At 45.3% G+C, this 25786-nt stretch overlaps 1 protein-coding gene across 6 annotated transcripts; it reads left to right on the top strand.

Annotated features, from left to right (window-relative positions):
* The first annotated feature begins 195 nt into the window (after window positions 1-195).
* mideasb (mitotic deacetylase associated SANT domain protein b) lies at window positions 196-25530 on the top strand. 6 transcript variants are annotated; one of them, XM_035168084.2, is made up of 13 exons: window positions 196-554; window positions 6476-8293; window positions 10370-10642; window positions 11215-11554; window positions 11761-11827; window positions 13820-13968; window positions 14470-14573; window positions 16616-16691; window positions 17669-17757; window positions 18501-18644; window positions 19326-19445; window positions 20745-20929; window positions 21756-25530. In XM_035168084.2, exons 2-13 carry the CDS (start codon window positions 6734-6736, stop codon window positions 21991-21993), a joined length of 3345 nt encoding a protein of 1114 aa, XP_035023975.1. In that variant the 5' UTR covers window positions 196-554; window positions 6476-6733; the 3' UTR covers window positions 21994-25530. The 6 variants fall into 6 exon arrangements, with proteins under 6 accessions (XP_035023975.1, XP_035023977.1, XP_035023980.1 ...); XM_035168086.2 differs by lacking the exon at window positions 196-554 and adding an exon at window positions 3915-3984; XM_035168089.2 differs by lacking the exon at window positions 196-554 and adding an exon at window positions 3921-4367 and having other exon boundaries at window positions 13820-13962.
* The last annotated feature ends 256 nt before the right edge of the window (window positions 25531-25786 follow it).

Below are 25786 nucleotides of genomic sequence, written 5' to 3'. Positions count from 1 at the left end.
ATCAAGTGAACGTGCCTTATCTGATTCTGTGTTTATGGTTAAAATATATTTAATGAAACGTCAATCAAGCGAGAGCCGCGTGACATGCTCGCGGGGAAAGCGAGGCGGTTTGACGAAAGTGCGACACCGTGTCCGCAGACTTCCGGTGCAGCGGGGGGGTTCACCATCTCTTCCCGTAGGTTCCATGGAGCCGTCAAGGCAGCTCCGGTTCAATCAGAAACGGAACGCGGCCCCTCCAGCAGCAGCACCATTTTTTTTGTATTATTATTCTTTTTAAATTCGTATTAATCCAGCTCGTCAACACAAACCGCTACCGGACAGATTTGCAGTCGGGGAAAAGTCGCGCAATGCACTCGGTATCAAAGATGAGAAACGCGGGCTGCAGCGCGGGGGGTTGCTAGCAAAAGAGAGTGTGACGGGAAAGAAAAGTTACGCCTTGTGGAGGAATCTGGGAAATAAAAGGAAAGTTTACGAGGAGTAAAGTGAAGCTGATCGTGACTCCCCCACAGGAGGAGATGAAGGCCCGTGTGGGTCATGGAGGAGCAGAGTTTACTGTAAGTACTCAGATCTTGTTTTTGATGCATGCAAACTCTTGCTGGGGGGGGGGCGTTTGGTTAACCTGGGGGATCTGTGGCTTTAGTGCATCGTGATCAGCTGCATGTCTGTGTGGTAATAAGATTGTGACACTTTCCCCCCCTTCAGTAAAGTTAAGTATATCTCCTCCTGCTGTGCTCTGTGTGTGTGTGTGTGTGTGTGTGTGTGTGTGTGTGTGTGTGTGTGTGTGCGCGTGTACACATTCAATTCAGTGTGAGTGGGCTGCAGCTAGAGATTGTTATCGTTATACATGAATCTCTATAAATTAGGATTAAGTTGTCAGAAAACTTGTGTTCACATTGCTCATGTCTGACGAGTCCAAAACTCCCCGAAGATATTCAGGATTGAAATATTTGAATCAGTAGAGCAGCAAATCCTCCCATGTTGGAAACTGACAGCATCAAATCTGTGGCATTTTTGTGGCTTTAAAATGTACATAAATTATGAATTTACTGTCTAAATAAGTGCCTATTAAGTTTTAAATGATAAATCAACTAATTGATAAAGGTATCTTCTTTGTAAACACTATTTTATACCCACACACACAAACACACATACACATAGAGTTGTAACTAGGACTTCAAAGTACATTATATTGATTTCCTGGAGATTTACTCTAACCTTAACCATAGCTTCTTCTTACTTACTACTATTACTACCTACGCTAACCTTAACCAGGACCTCAGATATGGCATTTTACCTCATTAGGACCTGTCTTATGTCCCCATGGTGTCTATGGGTCCTGACAAGGTAGGTCAGTGTGTATGCTGGCAAAGATGAGTACACACACACACACACACACACACACACTCAAACCATGATTCCCAGCACAGTGACAGTGTCATCAGAGGCAGCCATGTCAGCCTGACTCGGCTTCTTGTCAACTGCCTGAATGTTTTCAGGCTTTGCACGTTATTTTAAGGGCCGGAGAGGAGAGCGAGCCCAGCCGAGAGGCTACAGCTGTGCACAGTCTGACTGGCACATGCTTGGTCATGTCCAGTGACACATGATATGTTCTGGTTTTCCCAACGTATTGGTCTCATTTCATTTGTAACAGTCTGATAAACATACGTGTTTTAACGCGGAGTTAATGGACGGTGTGTTTCTGCTTCCTCCCATTGTACAAAAATGAAGCCCAAATGTCCCGGATTGACAAATCCTGAGTCATTGTCAGTTGTCAATAAATAACAGACACATACAATGACTCAGGATTTGTCAATCCGGGACATTTGGGCTTCATTTTTGTACAATGGGAGGAAGCAGAAACACACCGTCCATTAACTCTGTTGTGTTTGTGTCGTCAGGTGGATTTAAAGCAGCCTAGAAAGTGTATAATAAGAACAAGTACGTGTCCATGTGGCCTGTGTGCACATCCCCAAGGGAGGATAATTGAGGCCTAGCATTAGCCTGAGTCAGCATGCACAGGACAGCTAAAAGGAATGCAGCCATCATTGATTTCACTATATACACCTTTTGTGGCATGTCCACCTCTGCAGTCCAGTGATGAACGTTTCTATGAGCAGACACTGCTGATTATATTTGGGCTGAGGTTAACTTAATTGTTTCAGCTTTATCAATAATGAAGAATTTCTGGTTGGTTTACTAATGAACTAATCATGTAATTGTGTCAGGACTGATTTAAACAGATGGTTGTTTGCCTCATCCAGGTCTTTTTTAAATGTATGTGATTGTTTTATTTGTTTGACAATACAACATCGGGCAGGCCACAGACCACTTTGCAAGATCCGGGCCTGGTTAAGCATTCACACACTTTCATTTCATCCTGAGTGAAACTCATGTGAACACGGGTACAAACCGAAACTCAACACTTAGACTGATTATAGCAGTATCACATGTGGCTTGTCTTCAACAACAAAAGCTCGCAGAACTTTCTCACAGTGGCCCTTGAGAGCTCAATGCACTGTAGCTTAAGAAAACACATGCAAATAGACTTAAACAAGGAAATTAAGAGAAGGTAGACTCAACACAAGAGACATCTGGTTTCTTCTCTAACAGAACAGACTGCAGTACCTTCAGTTGTCACAAATTTAACAATGAACTGGTCACAGCCATCTTTTTTGTGTCCTGTGGAAGCACAAAAGAAAATCTTATTTGGCCATTTTAACACTGGGATTATTCTCTTTGGAAGTATCATGAATGAGACTCTGTCCTTCTGACTGTGATTCAACAATATTCTATTTTTTTGATGAGAGGATTGGAGATGGCACCTAGGCTCCTCCCTTTCTCCATGGGTCTGTCTCAGTATAAATGTATGAACACTGGCTGCTGGTAAGACTGAACAAGTAAATATTTCCACTTTAACTCCCTTAACTGTGCAATACTCATTCTGTCTGTTCATGTGCAATCCATTCACTGCACATATTCTCACACTGCACATCTTTACACTGTATATATTAGTATACTATTATACTATTATTATTCCATTCATATTTTTCTATATCATTTATATTCCTTACACCTTAAGTATTGCATGTTACTTATTATTACTTACAGATGCCTATTTTTGACTCTTGCTGCTGTAATATTGGAAATTCCCCAACCGTGGGACTAACAAAGAATTATCTTATCTTATCTGAAATCAGGATCTGTCGGTGTGTAATGAACTTGTATATTACAGTTATAGACAGTTTATTTGGTAACAATGAATTCATAAGATAAGATGAACCTTTATCTCTTTAGCAACATGTCCCACAATGGGGAAACACACTGTTACAGTGCAGGGGATTCCAAGAATAGAAAAAAGAGAAGGTCATATTAAAGAGCAATTAAAACATGAGGAGATGTAAAGATAGTGATGAATTATACAATGTAAACAGGATACATACACTGTAAACAGGATATATACACTGTAAACAAGAATGCACATGGACAAAATAGCAAATTGAAAGATATTGAAATTGCACAAATAAAAATAAACCTTAACAGCAGCTCTGACACAAACAAAGATATATTTTCAAACTTCTCATTTTTGCAGCCTTCCACGAATTTGACAGTTTGTGGATCACGTGAAGACGCAATTAAAGCTGAAAACGAATTTCATCATTTCATAATTTCATCACAAGGCGTGAAGGTGAAAGGAAAGTGAATGTTTTAAAAAAAAAAAAACCACCCCTTCACTTTCCCCTCCATCCCCGCGGTCCTCCCATGTGTGCAGGAATTTCCCGCATGGACTGACGGGGACTTTGCTCCGTAAATTACTGCGCGTTGCGTGTCATAGGAAGGCCTTATATGGGCCTGGAAGTGGGTGTGGCCTGCGAGCTTGTGGCTTGTGGAAGTGGGTTGGGGGGTGGAGGAGAGGAGAGTAGGGGGGGTCACAAGACACGCAGAGACACGGACCGAGTCGCACGTCGAAAAAGGCCGCATCGCCCAGTGAGTGTGCGTGTTTTTTTTTTTTGTGTTGCTTTTTCATTTACCGTGCAACCCCTTGTGCAATAATGCGCAACGGACAGCGGCGGCATTGCGTCCGCGTTCGTGCACACTAGCGCCGCGGCTCCAGCCGGGGAAGGATCCTGTTTACGTCGACCCCCTGTTTTTTTTTTTACTTCCAGGAGGAGGAGGAAGAGGGGGGGGAAAGAAAAAGTAAAACCCAGCAGCGATGAGTGAGGTCAGCGGCATAGCATGAGTCAACCTTGGGGATGTAATGCATGCAGTCATCGTCGCGGGTCGCTCGGTTTTGTGCGGGCCTGTGCGCAGCTGCTGGCCGCGGCGGAGGAGGGTGCGATCCTGCGGGGCTTTGAGCTGCTTTCATGACGGTAAGTAGGGGAAGCGGGCAGACGCGGAGGGGCTGGTGGCCGCGGTGGCGATGCCCTGCCGGCGGCGGTGTGCTCGTGCTCCGCGCGGGGTGTGCACGCTCCGCTGGCCGCACTGACACTGACCCCCCCCCCCCAAAAAAAGAGAAAAAGTTTTGTTTACCCCGCAGAGACACAACCGGGCGACGACCCGGAGCCTCCGCCCAGGGGGCTCCGGGTCTCGAGCTGGGAGGATGTTTCACGAACGCCCCGGTGAGACGGGTGGGCATGTGACGTGTTGTTAAATCGTGTTTACAAGCGGGAATCGATCCGCGGTTGTTTGTTTACGAGCCCCACGCAGCCGCCACACTTGTGCCATGCAGTGTGCACCGTTGGCTCGTTGCACGGGGACATGGCATTAGTGACTGGATAATCCTGTCCCCTGCAACAAAGGCTGTCTCGTAAATAGCGCTGAGCTGGCTGCTCCACGGAAAGTGATGTGGAGGGGAGGAGGGGAGGGGGGGTCCGGGAAGAGTCCTCCTCATCGGGCATGTTTTCTCCTTCTTCTCCTCCTTCTTGTCTGTTCATTGTGCAGCCAGGCCGCATGCACGTCAGGCTGCTGCTGCTCGAGCCTCACGCACACACACATGGTTTTTAAATTAGGATTCGGCGACGGATTAGTGCGGCTAATGGCGCTCGGCGTTTATTTTTAAGACAATTGAACGTGTCAGTGTGATTACAGAGCTAAAGCCCGGGCTTGTGTAAGGTTGCACTAGTGATGCGTCACGATGATCCCTCGCACATCATGGTCGCCCTGTAATTAGCACTTGTGTGTGTGTGTGTGTGTGTGTGTGTTTTTTTGTTGTTGCTCCGAAGCGGTGCAAGAAAAAGTGGTTTCCCTCCGTGCACCGTCTTCGCTGCGATCTGGCAACGCAGCTCAATGCATGTGCAACGTCACATGGCGCTGCTGATGCACACAAACACTCAGTTCTAGCCTCGCCTGCATGGGGCCATTCAGTTCCCCCCCGCCCCCAGTCTGTGCTTCCCCCTGAGCCCCTGCACGATCGGAACAGCTGCAGCTGTCTATTTTAAGAAGCTTGTGTTTTACTAGGCCACCAGTGCGAAGGGTGACAGTTGTCAGTCACTTTCTAGGTTGTCTGAGCTGTAGCTTAATTTATGCAATCATCTGGAGAAACCGTTTCACCCTGCGTTGGTTAATGTGAATCTTGAAGGAAAAACAAAGTCTCTGTTCAGGTTGTTGACGGCTGCAAAAGAGTGGTGAGATTTTCACTTTCTCGCAGATGGACCAAGGGGGTTTACGAATTTTAACAGAAACCGTGGCAATCTGTGTTCATCTTCAACTTTGGCAGACTGCGCCGAGTCCAAATCTGCTGCAAAACCTGGCCGTTAAATCATATTTTTGATAATCACAACGGGGTTACCATGGCAATTGTCAGGTTCTAAATTCGAGCTCATCGAAAGCCTTTAAGGCCATTTTAACTTCCCCCCCCCCCCTTGCATAGATCTTTTCAGCATGACTCATGCTTGCTCACTCTCAGTTGCCCTTCCTTTTCGGAGTGTGCAGCCACGGTTCAAAGGGCACGAGTTCCCTTTCTCCTCGCTCATGAGTCATGTAGTTGTTTTTAAAAAAAAAAAAAGGTTTCTATCACGTCTGTTTGAGGTTGTCTGGCGGGAACGAGGGATTCCTCTCCGTTACCGGTCAGTTAAAGTTGGAAAGTGAGGCTCAATGAGAAACATGTTATGTTTGTGTTTCAGCACTGATTTCATGGCCCGACATTATACTTGGTGCAGCTCCATCCTCGAATGACATCCCTGGGAACTATTGATTTATCTATCTTTATGAACTCCCTTCCTAAAGAATGGTTGCTGTACGTGTTGGCCGGCGTGCAGGACCTTATCCCCGTGTCATGTGAGCTTAGTGAATGACACCGCTTAGACGTACCCCTCCCCTCTATTCTCACACTTGATACCTTTTCAGTGCAGGACCATTGTTGAAAAAGCGAACAGCAGGTTTTTACATGGCTGGAGCAGGGATGACAATGAGAGCCCCCTGTGGTTACCCCTTTAGTCTGACGGCTGAATGCTTGACCTCTGCCATTTTCTCCATACAGGGTGTTGCCCGTGAATGAGAGAAACTCGCAGACCTCCTCAGATCTACTCACCCCAGGCCGACGTCCTCTGGATGGGTCACGAAGAACTTCAGAGGGGAGGAGAAGATTATGTTGGCTGACCCGGCCTCTGCTCACACTGATGTCAACGTAGTTTTACGGCTTAAATTTACTGTGGCTACCTATTGATTTTTTTGATTTTCTGGATATATTCAAGTGACACTCGCTGGAGGGTTAGTAGTTGGCTGGTTCGGCTTATTCATGCCCGTCATGAGTGTACCAGCCCAGCAGAAACCCAGCGCCAAAAGGACGGGCAAACGCATCACATTTTTCAACGAACAAAGCGTAGCAATGAAGGAGACTTCTCAGCACCCTGAAGGGTCCTACTATGTACCAGGGGCCACTGCCTCAGACCCTGGACAGAGCGAGGCCGCAAGTACCGTGACCTCCAATCCAGAGGGCCCTCACATGTTCCTCAACTCCGTCATCTTCAGCCCAGATAAAGGTGACCAGAGCAGGGGTCACTATCAGCAGACTGTTCCGATGAAGTGGGCCCACCAGGAGCCCAATCAGCAGCAGCCATCACTGTCCCAGCAGCAGAGAGCTGCCTCCTGGAACCCCGTAAGTAACTGGGGACAAAACTTTTCAAATTACATGGGAGGAGTTAACATAACAGACTCAAGGACTCAGAATGCGTTCGCAAAGTCGATGCACGAGACCTCGGGCATGCAGCCGCATCAACAGCCCGACAACAGAGCTACAGACAAGCAGCCTCTAGGGGCACCAGATGCCTACAGGGATGCAGTTAAGGCTCAGGGCATGGAGTGGGAGCAGCAGCAGCAGTCCCAGGCCTTTCAGGAATCCTTAAAACCCGGGGCACTGAACACCCAACAGTCCCACCAAGGAGGAAGCTCAGTCTTGCAGCCCTTCCAGTTGGCCTTTGGTCAGCCCAAGCAGCACCTGCCAGCTTACTACCAGTCCTTTCAGGGCAACAGGACAACCCTACCTAACCCACCTAACTACTCAACGCAGGCTAAACCCCCACACCAGTTACAGCAGCTGCAGAAGCAAGAGCAGATACAGCGCCAGCAGCATCACATAATCCAGCAACAAATTCAGCAGCAGCAGCACCATCAACAAATGCAGCAGCAACAAATCATTCAGCATCAACAGCATCTGCAGCAACATCTACAGCAGCAACAAATACAGCACGAGCAGCAGCAACAAAAGATACAGCAACATCAACAGCAGCAGCAGCAAATGCAACAACAGCAACAGCAGCAACAGCTGCATATTCAGCAGCAAATGCAACATCAGCAGTTGCAACAACAAAACCCTCATGTGCTTGACTATTACTCTGGTGCTCGAAATGCACACCCGCCGCCCCATCCACAGCCTGTGGTGGTACACTCCCAGGAGTCCTCTGCTCCCGCTCCCCCAAAGATCCAGGAACCGGCCATCCAGGACATCACCCCTGAACCCCAGCAGTCGTCAGACCCCCTGCAGCCCCCTCTCCCCTCCGTGCCCCTGTCCCAATCGCAGCCCCAGACACAGCCTCAATCCCAAACGCAGCTTCGTAGATCGCGGCGGCTCTCTAAGGAAGGAGGGGCGCCGTCTGACAACCCTTTTCTCTCGGTCTCTGCGGATCAGGCGGCAACGGGGCTGCAGGTCTCTCAGAACGGGGCCCGTGACATCCAGGCAGCCCCGACAGGCGTCATCCAGAGCACACGCAGGAAACGTAGGGTGTCCCAGGAGGTCAACCTGGAGACTCTCGCTCAGAAGGCCTCAGAAATGGAGTCTCTACCACCGCATGTTGTCAAGGTAAAGGCTCATTTTTATAAAATGTCAGCCATTTTCCCTTTTATCGCTTGTATAACTGTACTCGGTTATTTCCTCAAGCTAAAAAGCCAAACAAACAACCTTAAGTAGAAAAGGACTAATGTTCTTAGTCTCAATCACTACAAGGGCATTTTTATCGAAACGTGTCGCTCTTGCTGGAAGCCTTAATTGAGAACATCTCGGCGAGAGCTAGAAATCTATTTCTCTAGTGTTATCTGAGGGTATAATTGCATTGGGACTGTAGCTCCCCGAACAAGAGCGGGAGCTGAAACAAACACCCTAATGCAGCTGCCAAGAAAATTCTGCCAAAACTTGTGTTGTTAGTGATTAACGTGTTGCTGGAAGAGATGCTGAGTGTAATCAACGCCCAATGAAGTGTGCGCCACGGAAAACTGAGCTGCTCAGCTCTGCCTTGTGGGGGAAAGTCTGTGGCTGAAGAAGTCTTTACATGGTGAATGTTGTCCCGGGGTGAATGTATACTTTATAAACAGCTTCATATGCCACTTTTTCCGCCCTCAAAAAACAAACCACTTAATAAATTATGCCCAACTCTGCCTTGTGGCGTCATATACTTATGTGTTTATCTACTGAATGTCTCGATTGTGCAACAAGTCCTGTTTCCAAACAGCACTGAGTCAGTGTGTCTGCAGTTCAGCGCCCTGGATTTGCCTCATGGGTAGCTGATCATACAGACAGTGTGTTTGGTTACATGCCTGCACACCTCCCCCCATCCCATCAAAGGAGAGAAACACCAGCCTGGCCTTGTCTGCCCCCTCCCTCCTCTCTCGCTCTCTATACAGGGAGGGGTGCAGGGTTGCCCTACGTGCAGTGCTCAGCAGAATATCTGTCCTCCACCACACTGGTGCAGGGGCTGGAGTTTTCCACCAGCAATAATGAGCAGAGATCCAGCACAGCCCCACTGCTGCATGGCTCCCTGCCCCGTGTAGATGTGCAGCGGCAGAATGCATCTGTCTTCTGCTGGCCTGTGATGTGGTGGTTGCTCGGAGCGCTTTGAAGCTGCTCCGGAGTTGATCGTTGTTTCGTGCCCACCCATTGTGGTTTCTAAAAGAAAGAAATGTGAGGAGTCATCTCTGAAACGGTCCGAGCTGCACCTAGCAGTGCCATCCAAGGCATGAGGATGTTTCAAAATGTGTCCTGCAGTTCATTTTCTGTGTATGGATTCTGTCGGGGTATATCTCAGGCGTTTAATGACATATTGACTTATTTGTCAACACCCCAAGTTTGAGTATTGACTTCATTTTCTTTACGCATTAAGTTTTTGTGTCAGATGGGGAACAAGGTTGCAGAGTTTCCGAATTATTCTATTGACTTAAATTTGGCTTCTTGCCCCAGATGAATTAACCTCCACCCAAATTGATTTATTGAGTTATTGAACCATATTGAACTGCTTTGACTTAAAGTTGTTGGGGAACTACAACCTCTACACGTGTTGCTCTGTGCTCTGAATCATCTACACAAGTTTTGTGATTTGAATAGTTGTTGAATTTGATTTTGTGCGACCTAAAATCTGATCATGAACTTTGTGCGAGCTGCAGTTTCGAGTGGTGTCACATTGAGGAACAACAGGATGAAGCTGTCTTCGATTTTTGTTTCAGTTCAGTCTTTGACTGTGACAATAGCCAAGTTTGATGAGTCACCCGCCCCCTTTAGGAGTTGAAGTGTTTCAAGGATGTAATATTGTTCCTTAATTTAGGGCTGCAACCGTAATCATTATCTTTTATTAAAGAAATATAGTGTTACTCTCTGGCTTAATCATTTTGTCAATTAAACATCAGAAAATTACACATTATGACTTTAAAGCTAGATTAAAAGACATAAAAGACTAAGAAAAAAAGACTATTTTCTTAGGCTTTTATGACTTTTAATCTAGCTTTAAAGTCATAAAAAAAGAACAATTACACACAGATTACATGGATTTAATGTTTCAGATCTACAGGATTAAATTCACCAATTCCTACATTTGCAGGGTTCTTTTAATGCATTTGTATTTGTTCTTATTTTATATCCGTTTCAAAACAACTTTCTCCCTCCATGTAGGAGACCCACCGGCCGTGGAGTCCCACTGCCTCAGAGGGCCTGAACGCCAAGCGGCAGCGAGACGACAACCTTCTGCCGCTCGTCATCCCCGTGTCTGTTCCGGTGCGGAGGCAGGAGCCCTCGTCCCCTGACAGAGATGAAGCGGCCCTGGCTTCAGGCTGGCCCCCCAGGCCTTCGAACCCCCAGGACCTCGGCCGTGCAGACCACCAACCCTCGGTCATTGTCACACGGAGACGCTCACTCAGGAACTCCTTGTCAGAGAGCTCAGAGCAGGTTGGTGCACATTTGTTCCTGGCCGCTGTTTTTTTTATTTTTAGCAGTGCCAGCAGGATTTGGAATATAATTTTTTTTCAATAGACAACAAATAATTGAGGGTTAAAATCTGCTGCTCCTCTGTCTTCTTCATTCTCCTTCCTTCCTGTCTGAACTCAAGCTATCAAATCCTTGCATTTATGCCCCATCACCCCAACAAAACACTGCCCCTTCCCCCCCCACCATGCTCAATGTCTCCCCTGCCCCCATTTCAGTCGTCCACACATTTCTGGCTCTCCGTCTTTCAGTTGGTGGTGTTGTGGTGGGGGCTTTGGTGAACTGTTTGCCCTGTCCCAGATCAGGCAGATTATCAGGATTTAGCATGGCAATACTGTACATTATGTACAGTACAGATGAGAGCTGGGTTTCCTTGTTTCCTCTTGCTCTCTCTCTCCGTGATGGCCCGAGCCAACTGTTGTTGATGGTGTATAGTGCGTGCGTGCGTGCGTGTGTGTGTTTATGTTTAATTCAAAATCACAGTGCACACAAAGACCTCTGTGGTAAATTCACCCAAGATTATCTTCTCCCACCAGAATGGCGGCACAGAGGGGGAGAAAGAGGATGACGGCAAAAAGTCCAAACGGCGGCCCCGGCCTGAGCCCCTCTTCATCCCCCCGCCGAAGCCGGGCTTATTCATTGCTCCGACCCCCTACTCCAGCATCACACCTTACCAGAGCCACCTGCGCTCCCCTGTACGGCTGGCCGACAACCCCCTCACCATGCCCCCTTACACACCTCCGCCGATCCTCAGCCCCGTCCGCGAAGGCTCGGGCCTCTACTTCTCCACTTTCCTGTCCTCTGCTGCAGCCGGCAGCCAGGGCCTGCCGCCGCCTGCTACGCCCAAGTCGGCCACACGCAGCCTGTTACGTTCCAGTAAGTAGGAAAATAAAGTTCATACAACTTCACTGAATTATCCACAGGACAACTTGACTTTGTAAATTCAAACATTAAGCAATAAACATCTGGTGAATGAACTATGAAAGTTGCTGTAATAACTTTTGCGATGTAGTCCTGTGATTATGAAGAAACCCTTTTTGATAATGTCACTGAGCGGATCTTGTGTTGCTGCCCCTTTGCAGACAGCTGCGACATCACACCCCCGGTTCTGTCTGCGTTTAGCGAGGCCACTCCAGTCAGCATCGAGCCGTGAGTATTTTTCCTCTCCACGTCTCAAAAATCATCATCTTCCGCTGGGTTTTGGGGGTTGTGTGTCATTTTCAGATAAATTTATATGGCCACTCAAACTGCACGCAGCATTATCGTAGCGGGAGTAGTAGCTCTGCGATCAATTATTCAAACCCAAACACTGGGCTGAATCATGAAATGTCTTGAAGGAGAGCGCAGACCTCTTGAAATTCTAAACCCATCCTTTAAAGTGGTTCCTCCCCTTCGCCGCTGTTACCACTGGAATCTTTTGCCCTGTCATCCACGGCCAGATTTAGTGGCAGCATCCACCTCCTGATCTAACGACGCTGCCTAATGTCTCTCTGCAAAATGCATCCTGTCATAACAACGGCGTACTGCCTGTCAAGCGGAAGCCTTAAAGCTTCTTGAAACACAGATGGACACTGATAAGAATGGACACATATCTTAAACATGTGGCTTTTGTTGACGTTGAACATTCAGTACTTAAGATTGAGGACGCCCACGTTTTAATGCTGCAGCAAACACGAGTTGAGCTTCACTCGGTCAGATTACAGAAGAGTAACTGGTGTGTCTGTTTTTGGGTGTAGCCAAAAATATGGACATTGTGTTAATCCACTGAAATCCAGGTTGAATTTTCTATAGATTTGCAGACTTTCTACATTTTTGTTTTTGTCATTGTTCAGCAAGTTTTAAACTGTTGTTAGTCCACATGCATGGTCCCATCTTTCGTTTTTAACACTAATGACCCTTAAAAATCACCCAAAAAAAGTTTAGCCGTAATCTCTCAAAATATTATTATGGATAAATAGTTTTATTTTATTATGAACTAGTGCAGTGTCCGTTATAAACCTGCCTGTTTGCATTGGGCTGTTGGTTTGGCCTGTGGTGATGCTGGTGGCAGCTTTCTTTCTAAAACTGTGAAAGTGACACGCAGTGATTGAGCAGCGGCAACTAAAGATCAGCTGCAGGACTCAGTCTGCAGAACCCAGGTGAACTCCACCACTGACAATAACAGCCACCATACAGAGATGTAATCTGAATACATCAAATGGATGCTGCAGAAAAATAACGTCAATAAAAAATAGCGACTCAACAAAATCGGAATAGAAAGGTGATTCTCAGATGCACTTCAATGCAGAGTAGTCTACAACAAAGTAATGTAAACAACCCAAAGCAAATAAGACATTAAGTGGCACGGTCTTCATAAATGTAAACACAACCCTCGATAGCTTGGATGTTTATGAACGCAGCAGAGAAAAGGGGCAGTTTTAAGGACATGGATATTTGTATTTTTTTAAGGTGCAGTTTATGGGGGTTTGTTGTGCAAGCTGTTGCCTGAGCGGTGCCAGCTGCTCAGCGGTCAGCCGGGGACGAGCCGGTGAGGTTTCCCATAAATCATGGCTTCAGCTGGTTCTGGTGTACTCCCAAACAAACGGGAGGCATCACAGTTCCAACTCTTAGTAGCCCATCTTCCCTTGGGGAGGCGGCCAGAACACACACACACACTCGCTCAGCTGGAATCACTGCAGGCCCACTGGAAGTGCAGGGGAGGGAGGGAGACGTGCTCGAAAGGGATTATCTGTGTGAATGCAACGTGATTTTCACAACTACATCAGGGTGATATCTGGTTTCAGCCCCTCGAGAAATGTCTTTGAGTCTTTCTTTCTAGGATGCTTTTACTTTTATTGGATTTCAGAAGCTCGTTTGGTTTGAATCTATCTCAGGCATTTACATTTTATTCATCGTGCCGAGAGCCGAAGTGAGCTGTGTAACGAGCTTGAATTCAAAACCGTGCAAGAATTGCCAGAGAGCCTCCACAATCTCCCCCGGACTATTTAAAGATCATGGCAGAAAGAAAAGCTGGGAAACCAGAACATGATCTCGGGAATTAAATCAAGAGCTTTACTTGATATTTATACACAGTGTCTTTTTGATCGAATCCAAATTGAGTCGTGTCCAGCCCTGTCGCTCACACTGATGTCCTGTTTGCAGACGGATAAATATTGGGTCGCGGTACCAGGCGGAGGTGCCAGAGCTGAGGCAGCGGTCAGTTGTCGAGCTCGATCACCATCGCGCCGATCTGGTCTGGTCTCCGTTGAACGAGCTGCAGGAGAAACCTGAATTCCATGAGAAAGGTAAGAGTAAGTACCTGACGCAGTATTTCACAAGCGTTACATCACCGGATACAAGGGGGCATTCATTTGGTTGCGCAGTTTCGAATTTATTTACTTTATTGATTTAAACATCACATGATAGTAGTACTTTGTTTTTCACATATAAACCAACCAGTTTCTTTTGTCTCTTTTAATTCAGTTTGAGACACAAGTCTGTCATTTCCTTGTTTTCAAAATACAGAAGTATCTCTGTTATCACTTCAGTTTATGATCGAGCTGATGCACTGTCCGAAGCAGATGACTTATTTGCATACGGAAAAAAAGGCACAACAGCGTTTGAAAAATGAAAACCTACTGAAACACTGTCAACATGGGTTGTAGCTCTGGACAGGACCCGATCAAATCACATAACGCTACACATTTATACTGTTAAATATCGTTTTAATCTTCATTCTCTCCCTTACAAACATTGTCAGCATTGTATGTAGCATAATAACCAAGGTCAACATTGATCTCTGTCTCTTTCAGTGGAAGATCTCATGCACCTGGCCTGCTCCAGTGTTTTGTGTGGAGGAGGCACCAACCAGGAGTTAGCTCACCATTGTCTGTACGAATGCAAAGGCGACATAATGGTGAGTGTGACAGAACAATCCTTATTGAGCGGCCGGGGGGCAGGGAGTCGCATTATCAACAAGAAAAATGAACGGGTGCTTGTGTTCTGCAGTCAGCAAACACTGTTCAGTTCAAGTTTCCTTCTAACCCACAAACCTGCTGTGCTCTTAAAGATGAACTCTACTCGTGACGACAATGAAATCTTCATTTAAATAAATAGTTTATAGTACTTTTAGATTATATTGTTTGTTCTTTGTGAGGCCTAATGCACAGTTCACTCATGATTTATATTTGTTATCTACGTGAAAGTTCATAGAGTTCTATGACTATGCTTTGTACCTGGACAGAAGCACATTACTGCAGTGCAGCCGGGTTCTGCTTTGCTTTCTGCACAAGTGTCTGTGTATGTTTGCAAAAGCTGGTTTCTACAAGCAGGTTAAGGGATCACAGAAATCTATGAACACAGCTTGATTTCTGTCGGTGAAACCTGATATCTTGATTTCCTGGGACAGGAACCAGGACAAAAACAAAAAATGTGACAAGGCGTTGCTTCATATTTCTCACGGAAAAACATGCAGGTGAAAATGTAAAAAGTACGATACGTGGGATAGGAGACAGAACGATTACTGACCGGCTGGGTGTAAAAACGCAAAGTTGAATGTAATCATGCTGATGCCGTGCACATGCCTCTGACTTCCTGCCTGAACCCGCTGCCTCTCCAGTTGCCTTATCTGAGCTCTGAGTGATTAGTGAACAGCGGTGACTGATATGTAGGATTTCACTTTGCTCTGCCCTGAAGCTCTGTGGCGGCCTGAGATGACTGGGACGGTGAAACGGTTTGAATATGTAGCCAGAGGCAGAGAGATGCTGCAGCGGGTGGAGCAGAGGAGCTGCACATGCTGTAGAAGAGACAGTGTGAGGCAGGCAGGTTTACTCGCTGTCAGGAAATGATTTTGAAATTTAAAATCGGAAGTTAAAGCTTCTTATCTGTGAGGATTAGCTGCTTTTCTTTGTTCTTTGTTGTATTTAACTTTAAATATCTTTCTACTGTGGAAGGAGTGAAGGTGTCATCCCAGGTTTTTTTGCCACCTTGTTATGAGATGAGATATTTTTTGATCCCACGCTGGGAAAATTCACTTGTTACAGCAGCAGATAAATAAAATGATGAAGACAAGAGAACAATTGAAAGTATAAAACAAATAATTGATATAAAACTACAGAGAATACTGAAATGCACCTTCGTTACAGACGGAAATATTACTTGTGAGACACTTACTAGAGTAAAGTGCTGTGGCCCTGGATGACTGCACAAGGGTGTTTACTGTATCTGTGCATTATTTATAAGGACATATTGACATATATAGGCTGTTGTAGGTTTATAGGCAAGTATGGTTAACAATATGAGTATATAATGGTTTATGTCACTAACTTGATGAGGGAAATGTTTTCTACTCTCAGGATTCCGGGTGAAATCCGCAGCATTGTGCAGCACATTGTTGTTGTTGCAGCTGTACTCTGGTTTTCATGCATGTGGTCAGGTTTTGCACGTATTTCTTAGCTGCACTTGAAAGCAGCAAGATTTCAGGCCCTAGCAACCAGCACTGGTCCAGCGTTGTCAAGGAAACCACGAGGGGGTGGGGGGGTGGGGGGCTGTCAAAGCACCCACTCTCTGCAGCGGTCCGACTCTAACTGCTGCCTTTTCAACATTCACACTCAGTGAGACGGTTTCTTCTCAAACACCTCAAAGTCTTTTTTTTTTTTTTTTTCTTGACGATGCCAGATGGCGAATCATCATCATCATAATAATCATATGATGCACCCGGGTACTTGATACTTGCAGGAAAATGAGAGCGATGGTTATCTCTCCCTTCCCCGGTGACCTGCGAGATTCACGGCTCAGTGTTTTTATCTCTAGGTGCATAAAGCACAATCAGAGCCCCAGTCAGCTCGTTTGGCAGCAGCCTCCTGTTGTATAAAGGCTCAGAGGAGGCACTGCTGCTGCCGTGTGTAAAGTTTCCTCATTTGAAATTCACGTTTGAAATATTGTTTTTTTTTTTTTCAGGCTGCTCTGTCGCTCCTGATGCTGAGGAATCCAATTTTCCCCAAGTCTCATCGTCTGTCAGACTTCCACTACTCAGGCAAGTCATATGAATACAGAACTAATAGGTTTTAACATGTTTTCATTTAACCTAATGTAACTGGATGAGATTTAATTGCAGCTGAAACAAGTTGCAAGAGAAATTTAACTGTTTAGATATTTGAGTTCAAGAGAGAAATAACAAATGCTCCCAAATTGCAGTTTTTCTCATGTGAGTTTTGTTTTTCTTGAGATATTATGTTAATTGTTACTTTTCAGACTTTCTTTATCGATATAGTCAGCGGATCCATTGATAATGATTGCACTTGTGAATTAAAGCTCTACATTTACATCACATTGTCGTTCCTTTGAGACCAGTAAGTTTCCAGTCACAGAAAGTTGACTGAATTTGTCAGTGTCAGAACATTTCTTTGCATCCTTATCTCCTTAACTGATAAACTCCACCCGTCTGGCGCTCAAACAAAGTTCAGAGCAAACGAAAAACAAACACTTTCAAACCGAGTTAAACTCTGTATTTGTGTTTTTATATTTGCGCCTCACGTTCGTAATCCGACAGAGCATTTCTGATTTATTGTGTCCAAACAGTGATGAATTATCTAAGCCGCTGCCTCTGAGCTGTGGCAGCTGCAGCAGAGAGAGTGAGGCGTGGGTGGTGGTGGTGGTGGTGGTGGTGGTGGGGGCAGTGGGAGACTGTGGAGGATTGTCAGGGTCAGCATGATGAGGCAAGGAGGGGAATGGGGAGGGGCTTTACTGTATGTGGTTAATCCAGAGCAGAAGACAGGAGCACCATTGTTTATCAAGTGATTTGAGTGAACGTGTGTGTGGGGGAATTTAAGGGGGGTTGGACTGAACTTGTCTCCACACACGCACACACACACACACAGTCACACATACTCAGAGTAAAGCAGGATTCTTGTTGTGTAATTAAACTGGTCACTAACACACTGCATCTCTCCCCTCCTCTGTCCCTCCTCTGTCCCTCCTCTGTCTCTTTGTCGTCTTCGTCTCCTCCCTCAGGATCCGACAGCTGGACGGCAGCTGAGCGACGCCAGTTCAACAAAGGCATCACCGCGTACAAGAAGGATTTCTTCATGGTGCAGAAACAGGTACGTGTGAAGCTTTCAAACATGTTAACGACTCTTAAACGTCCCAGTTTAACGGTGCACAAGTGATGGTGTCTCCCCCTCTGGCGGGGCAGGGGAGGGAAATACAGTCACTCTGGAACAATGTTTCCTTCCCATTTAATCATTCGCTGTGTCACAGTCAATTACTGCTTCTCCACAACAGAGGAAAACTATTTCATGTTCTTACCCGAAACCACTTCACCGAACAAGGACGAGGCCAAATTAAATCAGTTCTAGAGTTTCACGGTCTTCTAATTGACAAACCGCCAAATTAGAGACTTTAAAGTTTAGCTCATGAATATGCTTTAGGCCTTCGTCGTTTGAGAAACTGCAATTTGATCTTTTCGAAACAATTGGAGAGAAGTCATTGATTGGTAGATCAATAGAAGAGATCTGCTGTTTTGCTAAGTGATTAAAGTGCCTCCACATTTTATGATTTCACCTTTTCAGATGTAAGAAACTGATGCTTTTATCTCTTAGTAAACTGATGATCCTACATATATTTCAAAGATAAGACAAAATAATCTGCACGTTAAATTATAACTGATAATCTGCATCCACAGTTGCAATTCTTTGATCAAAATTTCAAAAATTGTTTATGTATTTTCCTGCTGCTCACTGTTTGCTTTTCCACAGCACATGACTGTGGTTGTAGCGTCTTAAAACTCCTGTGTGTGTGTGTGTGTGTGTGTGTGTGTGTGTGTGTGTGTGTTTGTGTTTGATAGGTGACCACGAAGACAGTAGCACAGTGTGTGGAGTTTTACTACACGTACAAGAAACACGTCAAGATCGGCCGCAACGGGACGCTGATGTACGGGGAGGCGGAGCCTTTGGACAGCAGGAGCACAGAGGAGGAGACGGACCAGAAGGTCAGTGAAATATAATGTTCTCCTACTGCGGTAACAATGTGAAGACACTGCATTTACAGTGTGTAGCACTTTTCTAGTGACCACTCCACATGTCACATTCTCACACTGGGGCAACTTGGGGATCAGTGTCGAGCCCAAGGACACTTAGACACGTGAACTGGAGGAACTGGGAATTGAACCACAGACTTTCTATTGCAGAGAGAATCTTCCAAGATGTGAAACAACTGTGTTTTATGAAGATGTGAAACTGCTCAGTGTCATTTCAGAGAAGCCAGCTCAGATTTTCATTTATCAAAAAAAACCAAAAACACTCCCACCATTTTGTATCTAGGGGAATAAAACTGATGCAGATATTTCTCTCAACCACGGAAACATTGCAGGTACAGTTTTTCCGGTTGTCATGGCAACTGACCACAGCTACGTGCATATATAGTAACAAGTTTGAAACTTTCTCACGTCCCATTTCTCTCGCAGCATTTACTGCATATAATTAAAAAAGCACAAATACTTTAAAGCCTATTTTCAAGGAAGCAGAAGTGTGAAAGGTCACATGTATAACACATCTATAACACTCTTCAGAGTCCTATATGTATCTTTATATAACGGCTCCAGAGCTTTATACATGAGCACGCTGCCGTCAGCTTCTCTCCCAGAGTCTTATCACTTCATTCCTCCCTGCAGGTCTCTCACAGGCTGGAGCCCCAGCGGGAGGAGGACAGCAGGAAGTGGGAAGGGTCAGCTGACAGGAAACAGGATGTCGGCTCCACCAGAGTGTCGCAGTCGCTGAAGCCCACCGAGAACGTGAGTGTGAAATTTATCATCGCGAAACGATAACTGCAGATGAACCAAAACTAAAGGCTGGAATATTCTTTCATTCGTGCACGAGTTAGGAAATAGAAAGAAGCTGCAGCTCTGATTGTCATTGTCAGAGGGGGACTGATTTTATTTCATGTGTGCGTGTTTGTATTAACGCAAAATCCTCACGCACTCGTTGGACTGATTCTATCTGGATGTTTTCATTTTCTCACAACGTCACGTTTATCTTTCCAGCTGCTCTTCATGTCACGTTCACTGACCACAGTAATTCTGAGCTGCACAGATTCTTTATTTGCTCCCTGGTCTGTTTGTGCAGTAAAGATGTTGCAAGAGGCCTTTGACTGCTTTTCCTCCCTTGGCAGCAGATCATTGTTTCACAAGCAACAACAAACTATCACAGACACTTTTTTATGAAGGCTGAATAACTAGCCTGCAAACAACTGACAAGGCACCAGACACACTCTGCAGACGTTAGTACATGTTTTAAAGGAGTATTTAATTGTGAGTATTTGAATTTTTAATACAACACAACCCACACTCCACTTTTACAAAATACTTCACAGACGCTACAAATGTCCTCATAGATTTGTACCAATACATTATAGTGTTGGCTCATGAACTGCTCTTATAAAAGAGACATTAGAGACATGAGGTCATTCGTATAATGTTTACAGACAAACTCACACTTCAATTGTCAGATAAACATATTTTTAAAAAGTCTGTGCAGGACAAAAAAACATTCCTAAGCCACAACAGCAAAGTAAACAACGATAAACAAAGGAGCTTTTTTTGGACCAGCCTGACTTGACCCTTTGGAGAATCCTCAGTTGTCCTAGTCCCACTTTTGTCCTTTTGAACTCTGCCCCACTTGTCCTGGTTGACGTATGTTGGCTTTGCTGCCCCCTGCTGGATGGTTCAGAGCAGGGAACTTGGCCGATGTCAGCTTCTCTGGATTGTGCAACTCCCCATTATGTCTGTCAGTAAACAATGACTCAACAAGAACTGCTTCTCCTCGGTGTTTCCACTGCTTCTCCCCGTTCCGTGCCCCCGTGTTGTTGTTGTAAGTTCCAGGCCAGGCATTTATCTGTGTTTACTTAAACTCTGTGTCCATGTGTTTGTTTCCTGGCAAACGTTTGCATGCCATTGTAACGCTACCCGACATGAAAGCAGATCGTGAAGTAGCTTCAGGCTCATTATATTCCTCCTAATTGCTCTCAGTGACTGTGTTAAACCTGAGCTGTTGTTGTTAACGGCCCCTTTCTGCTTTTTTTACTGTGCGTGCAGGCCGGGACCGTCCTGATCATGAAAGGCCAGGAGGACGCCGGGAGGGAGAAGCCGCTGTCCCGGGTCGTCCCTCCGCCCACCTCCAAACCGCGCAACGACGACAGCGCACGCCGGACGAGCCCTGCGGCGCCCAACAAAGGCACCGCGGCTCAGGAGGGAGAGTTCCCCTGCAAGAAATGTGGCAGGTTGGTGAAGAGACGCTGCTGCTGGGACTCTGTTTACTTAGTGGGAAGCCGACGGCACTTACTTCAGTTCCATAAGCAGCCGCACACTGAACTATCCAGATGTAAAATGCAGAGTTTCTACAGGAAACCTTGCTCCTGCCGCCGCTCGGAGTTCATATCGGTAAATAAAAGTGTAGAAGTGTCTCACGGTGTCTTGCTGCCGTGCTTCGATTGAGTAACAGCCCGGCAACACCAGGCCTGTTATTGCCAAGCGTTGTCCTAGCAACAGAAGCCCAGCAGAGACGGAGCTTCTTGCCTCTCGACGATGCGGCGCTACCCGGTGACACGACGAGAACTAAACGCTCTCTCTTTAAATCCTCCCCCTGCTCAAAGCCTGCTCATTATACATCTACCACCTCTAGAGTCGGATGAGTAACGATACAGGAAGTCCACTCAGGCTTATCAGTCACTTGCAGATATCCCACGGTTCAGATGATACAGAAAAGTTTGTCCCAGTTCACGTGGCTGCAGACGCATGATGTTATATTGAGTGTAGAACTAATATGATCAGTGCATAAACATTGACTTTTATCGCTGTTAATGATTCAAGTCTCTTTTCTCTAATAACTGTAAACTAAATATCTCCAGGTTTTGAGCTGTTGCTCAGGCACAATTTATAATTCATGTACATCATAATGGAAACTTATATTTCACACTTTTTTCAGAGACTCCATCAAATACTACTAAAGATTAAGATGTGACCTTCGTTTCGTTTTCTTTTCTTTCTGCTCTTCGTCATAACATGTCCACCCAAACCCCTCTGACCTGCTCCGTCTTCCTCCTGCAGGGTCTTCTACAAGGTGAAGAGCCGCAGCGCCCACATGAAGAGCCACGCCGAGCAGGAGAAGAAGGCGGCGGCTCTGCGGCAGAAAGAGGCCGATGAACGAGCGGCGGCGAAAGCGGCGGCCGAGGCGGCGGCCGCCCTGGCGGCTCGGCAGCACAACGGGACCCGGCAGGTGGGCGGGGACAGCACCAACGACGACTCGTCGGACAGGGACGACGAGGATGACGAGGACTGGCAGTGAGAGGAAGGCCGCGCACTCTGACTGTTGATTGGCTTGTTCTCTGGGATCAGAGGAGGAAGGATCCCTCCTGTGAACCGTTCGCAGAACAAGACGACTTCCGTTGCTCTGCACATTCAGGGACAGATTTCCCTCCTGCGTACGTGATTGAGTGTGAATGTGTGGAGTGAGTGAGAGTGTGTGTGAGTGTGTGTACTGTGTGTGTGTGTTTCTCACCAACGCCCCTTTACTCTGCTTGAAAAGCTTTTCAGGAGTTACCTCTCTTGGTCACAGGGCTCAGTCAAATCAAAGCCATGCCGCCCCTCTCGGCGCTGTCCTGCCCGCCACGCCCAGGCCGCGGCCTTCCTCAGCACTTTGAGTCTCGCCCCGCTTCGTTCGTCCGGCGTGAAACTTGTCCCACCTCCTCCTCCTTTTTTCCCCAACCCTTGGATGAGCCACAGCGCGTTTGCTTGAGCTGCACCCCCGACTGTCATCGAGTTTTGACTTTATGAACCTTTGGAATCTGACAGCTGGAGGCGGCGAGGCGAAATCAGAGGAGGCTCTCGCTGTCGGTTTCTCTGCACTAAGACGGACGGACGGACGGCATGCGCAGCCTGTCGCCTCTGTGCCGCCGCTCCTCTGCACTCGAGGCTGCCGGACGCTTCCTCAGACGCATGACGTGCACCGAACGGGTCCCGTCTCTTCTGTGAGTTGTTCATTTGGGCTTCAGTTCTGTGAATCCCCCCCCCTCGTCACTTTTTACAGTTCACCGTTTGTTCCTCACGGTTGATGCCTTGGATGTTTTGATAACTTTTATCTTGAAATGACAATCAATTTTACACTGTTGTTGTTGTTGTTTTTATATAAATATATATATATGCAGGTGAACGTTACTTTTTCTGCCTGTGTAGCTATACATGGTTATCGTTGTTGTTTTTCGTGAAATGTTCTTGTTGATGATTATTAATATTATTATTATTATTATTATTATTATTATTATTATTATTATTATTATTATTATATTCTGTTTTTGGCTGCAATTGAATTGAGCGCTTTTTACCGTACATGTCTATAACTTTTTCTTCTTTTTTTAAATTTTATTTAAACAAAAAACTCAAATAATGCTACTTGCTGCCTGTTTGTAACTGTGGGATTTTTTTTGGGGGGGGGAAGCCAGATGTGATGAAAAGGCAGAAACGTATGTGCAATAGAAACAAGTTGACCCCCAGTTACCAGAGCGTCCCCCTCTATGTGTTGGATGACTCGCTGTCAACACAGTAACTGATGGACTCTGCAGGTCTCTATAGATGCACAGAATGTGGTGGGAAAGGCAACAACAGCACAAAGTCATTCAACAAACAAGTTTTGGAAATAAATAGGCAGAAGTGACTGTGTTTTTTTTTTTCTTGGTAATAATAAGAATAATTTACTGATACAAACTGGAAAAGCAGAAACTTAAACCCAACTCAAATCTTCAAGTTATTTTTCCACTTCTAGAATTCAACGTGTTCGACGTTTCCTCTCGACCACGACAGTCGAGACAGTTTTCAGATTTTTTAATTGTAGACACGTCCGTCAATTTTGTCAGTAATTTATTCATCATCACATCAGAAGAGAACGAGAGATTGTTCACAGGAAACCAGACGAAACTGAAATGTCACCGAGAGTCAGAACGTTCCTATGAGACATTTTGACCCAGATATCAACATCTACTGTTTTACACAGACTGTTAATAGTTGTAAAAAAATACTCAACACAATACAAACAGGCACTAAGAGAAACTTTACGTTTTACTCTCTACAGACTGTTAAGAATCACTAAGAAATTAGAAATGATGAATTCTGCCATTTTTTGTTATTTTTTATGAACCACATATCTACATTTGACACTTTCTGTTGACGACAAATAATTTACTCACAAAAATTGCAAACCAACATTAAATGCAGCAACATTCTGCAAACCAGACGGAGGTCAGATGTTCAACAGGAAATTTTGAATTCTAACTGATGACGTTTGCTTTAGTTTTGAGATCCATCGACCTCCATCATCACTGATATTTCAGCCACAGTTTAAATTTGACACCTTCCACAAACTGTTGTTAATAATTTACTGACAAAAATTGAGTTAAAGTCAATAAGCAACAGAATTTCTAGCTGCAAACCACAATTAAGTCAGATTTTGTAGATTCCTGAAATAATCTGAATGCAGAGATGTTTTATTCGTGCTTAAAACCAGATTCTACTTTTGTGCAAATCACAAAGTTTACAGGTTTTTATCGGAGATTCGATACGAGACGTGAAACTTAAAATGTTCTGTTGCTTTTAAAGACTCATAACATCTACAACATCTTAGTTTTTTCACTAAGCACAAAGTGTACGTTTTTGACAGTAAATTATTTAATATCAAAGAACAGAGATAAAGAGGCAGAAGCATCATTTTCTTCAAAACCACACTTAAGGGAAAAAATTCAGATTTTCACAGTAAAGCCCTTTTGAGCAATATGTGACGTGTCTGAATTTAAACAATATTTGTTCCAGTCTGTTAAAACCTGGACTATGTGGGTCGGCCGTCGCTCCAGGGCCACATGACTCTGCTAATGTTCACGTTGAGGGAAACTTAAATAATTCAATGAAAGAAAAGTGCAAATATAGTAACATTATATAAATACAAGTCTGCTGAGCCCTGGCGGTGGTTTGGGAAAGAATCTATCACATCAAACCTTCCCTGTGTGATATAAATCAGTGTCAGCTCAGTGTTTACACCAGTCACACCCACAGTGTGTATCTATGGTCTCCTGTTATTCTGTCACCCTGTTGCTGATAGCAGCCACCGAGGCGCACGATGGAAACGCTGTGTTTTGATTCCTCTCGCTCGCCACATATCTCCACGTTAAGCCCTTCGGCCCCGAGCCAGCTTCTGTTGCCGCAGCAACAAATAGGTTAAAGGGTTATTTTCCTTTAAAGGACAAACCACAGTGGGGAGTTGGGGGAGAAACGGCTCCAATTACCAGTTACTCCACAAGTTAAACCTGGGTCTATGCACAGCCTGTGTGTATGTGTATGTGTGTGTGTGTATGCGTGTGTGTGACTGCTCGAGGTCAAATGTTTATCCGTATGCCAGTCAATGAGAAAAACAAGTTTTGCAGACTGTTCACGTTTGGTAATGTTAATTTATATCTCCTTTTTATTTGGGCTCATCTCGAGGTTCTCGCGAGGGGGTGGGGAGTTGTCATGAAAAAAAGAATTTCAAGCTGTTTTAAAAGTAGAAGTGACGATGAGGCCGTGAACGTCCTCGTTTCATCCAGATGGTTCATTAAGGGAAATTTTGGGGGTCAAAGGTTTATTTAGCTAAAAATTAGAAGATATATATATGGATGAAAATCTATGTTGCAGACTTTCTATGCTATTTTCATATGGGGTTCACACTATAGGGAAAATGGAACGGAATCTCAAGTGCTTTTTTTTTTTCTAGTGTAATTTATTTGTTTTGATTTGATTTTTACCACCTGTGTTTTTAGTAATGATTCATGAAGCACTGTATATTAAAGTTTTAAAATATTCAGCAGGTTTCTGGACGTGTCTGTGTTGTTTTCCTCTTATCCAACACAACAGATCACTTTGTCACAGATGTTGATTCAGGTTGAGTTGCACATGGGGGCAGCATTGTTGCAGCAGTGGAGTACCTACACAGAGCAGTGGGTGGCGCTGTTGTGAAACCAGCTGGTGTGTTTCTTTTCAAACTTCACCAAACTCCCTCAGAACCACAGAACCTTTTAGAACTGTTCCTCCTCCGTCAGTGAAACACAAAGGACACACAA

Source organism: Hippoglossus stenolepis, chromosome 10 (assembly GCF_022539355.2).
Source record: "Hippoglossus stenolepis isolate QCI-W04-F060 chromosome 10, HSTE1.2, whole genome shotgun sequence".
NCBI lineage: Eukaryota > Metazoa > Chordata > Actinopteri > Pleuronectiformes > Pleuronectidae > Hippoglossus > Hippoglossus stenolepis.
This window is presented reverse-complemented; position numbering and strand designations above follow the sequence as displayed.

Excerpts from the sequence above, each read along its gene's own strand:
- mideasb (XM_035168084.2), top strand. The coding sequence starts at position 6,734 with ATGCCCGTCATGAGTGTACCAGCCCAGCAGAAACCCAGCGCCAAAAGG. Across the intron at positions 10,643-11,214 it reads TGTCAGAGAGCTCAGAGCAG|AATGGCGGCACAGAGGGGGA; the intron begins GTTGGTGCACAT and ends TTCTCCCACCAG. Across the intron at positions 16,692-17,668 it reads GTCAGACTTCCACTACTCAG|GATCCGACAGCTGGACGGCA; the intron begins GCAAGTCATATG and ends CTCCTCCCTCAG.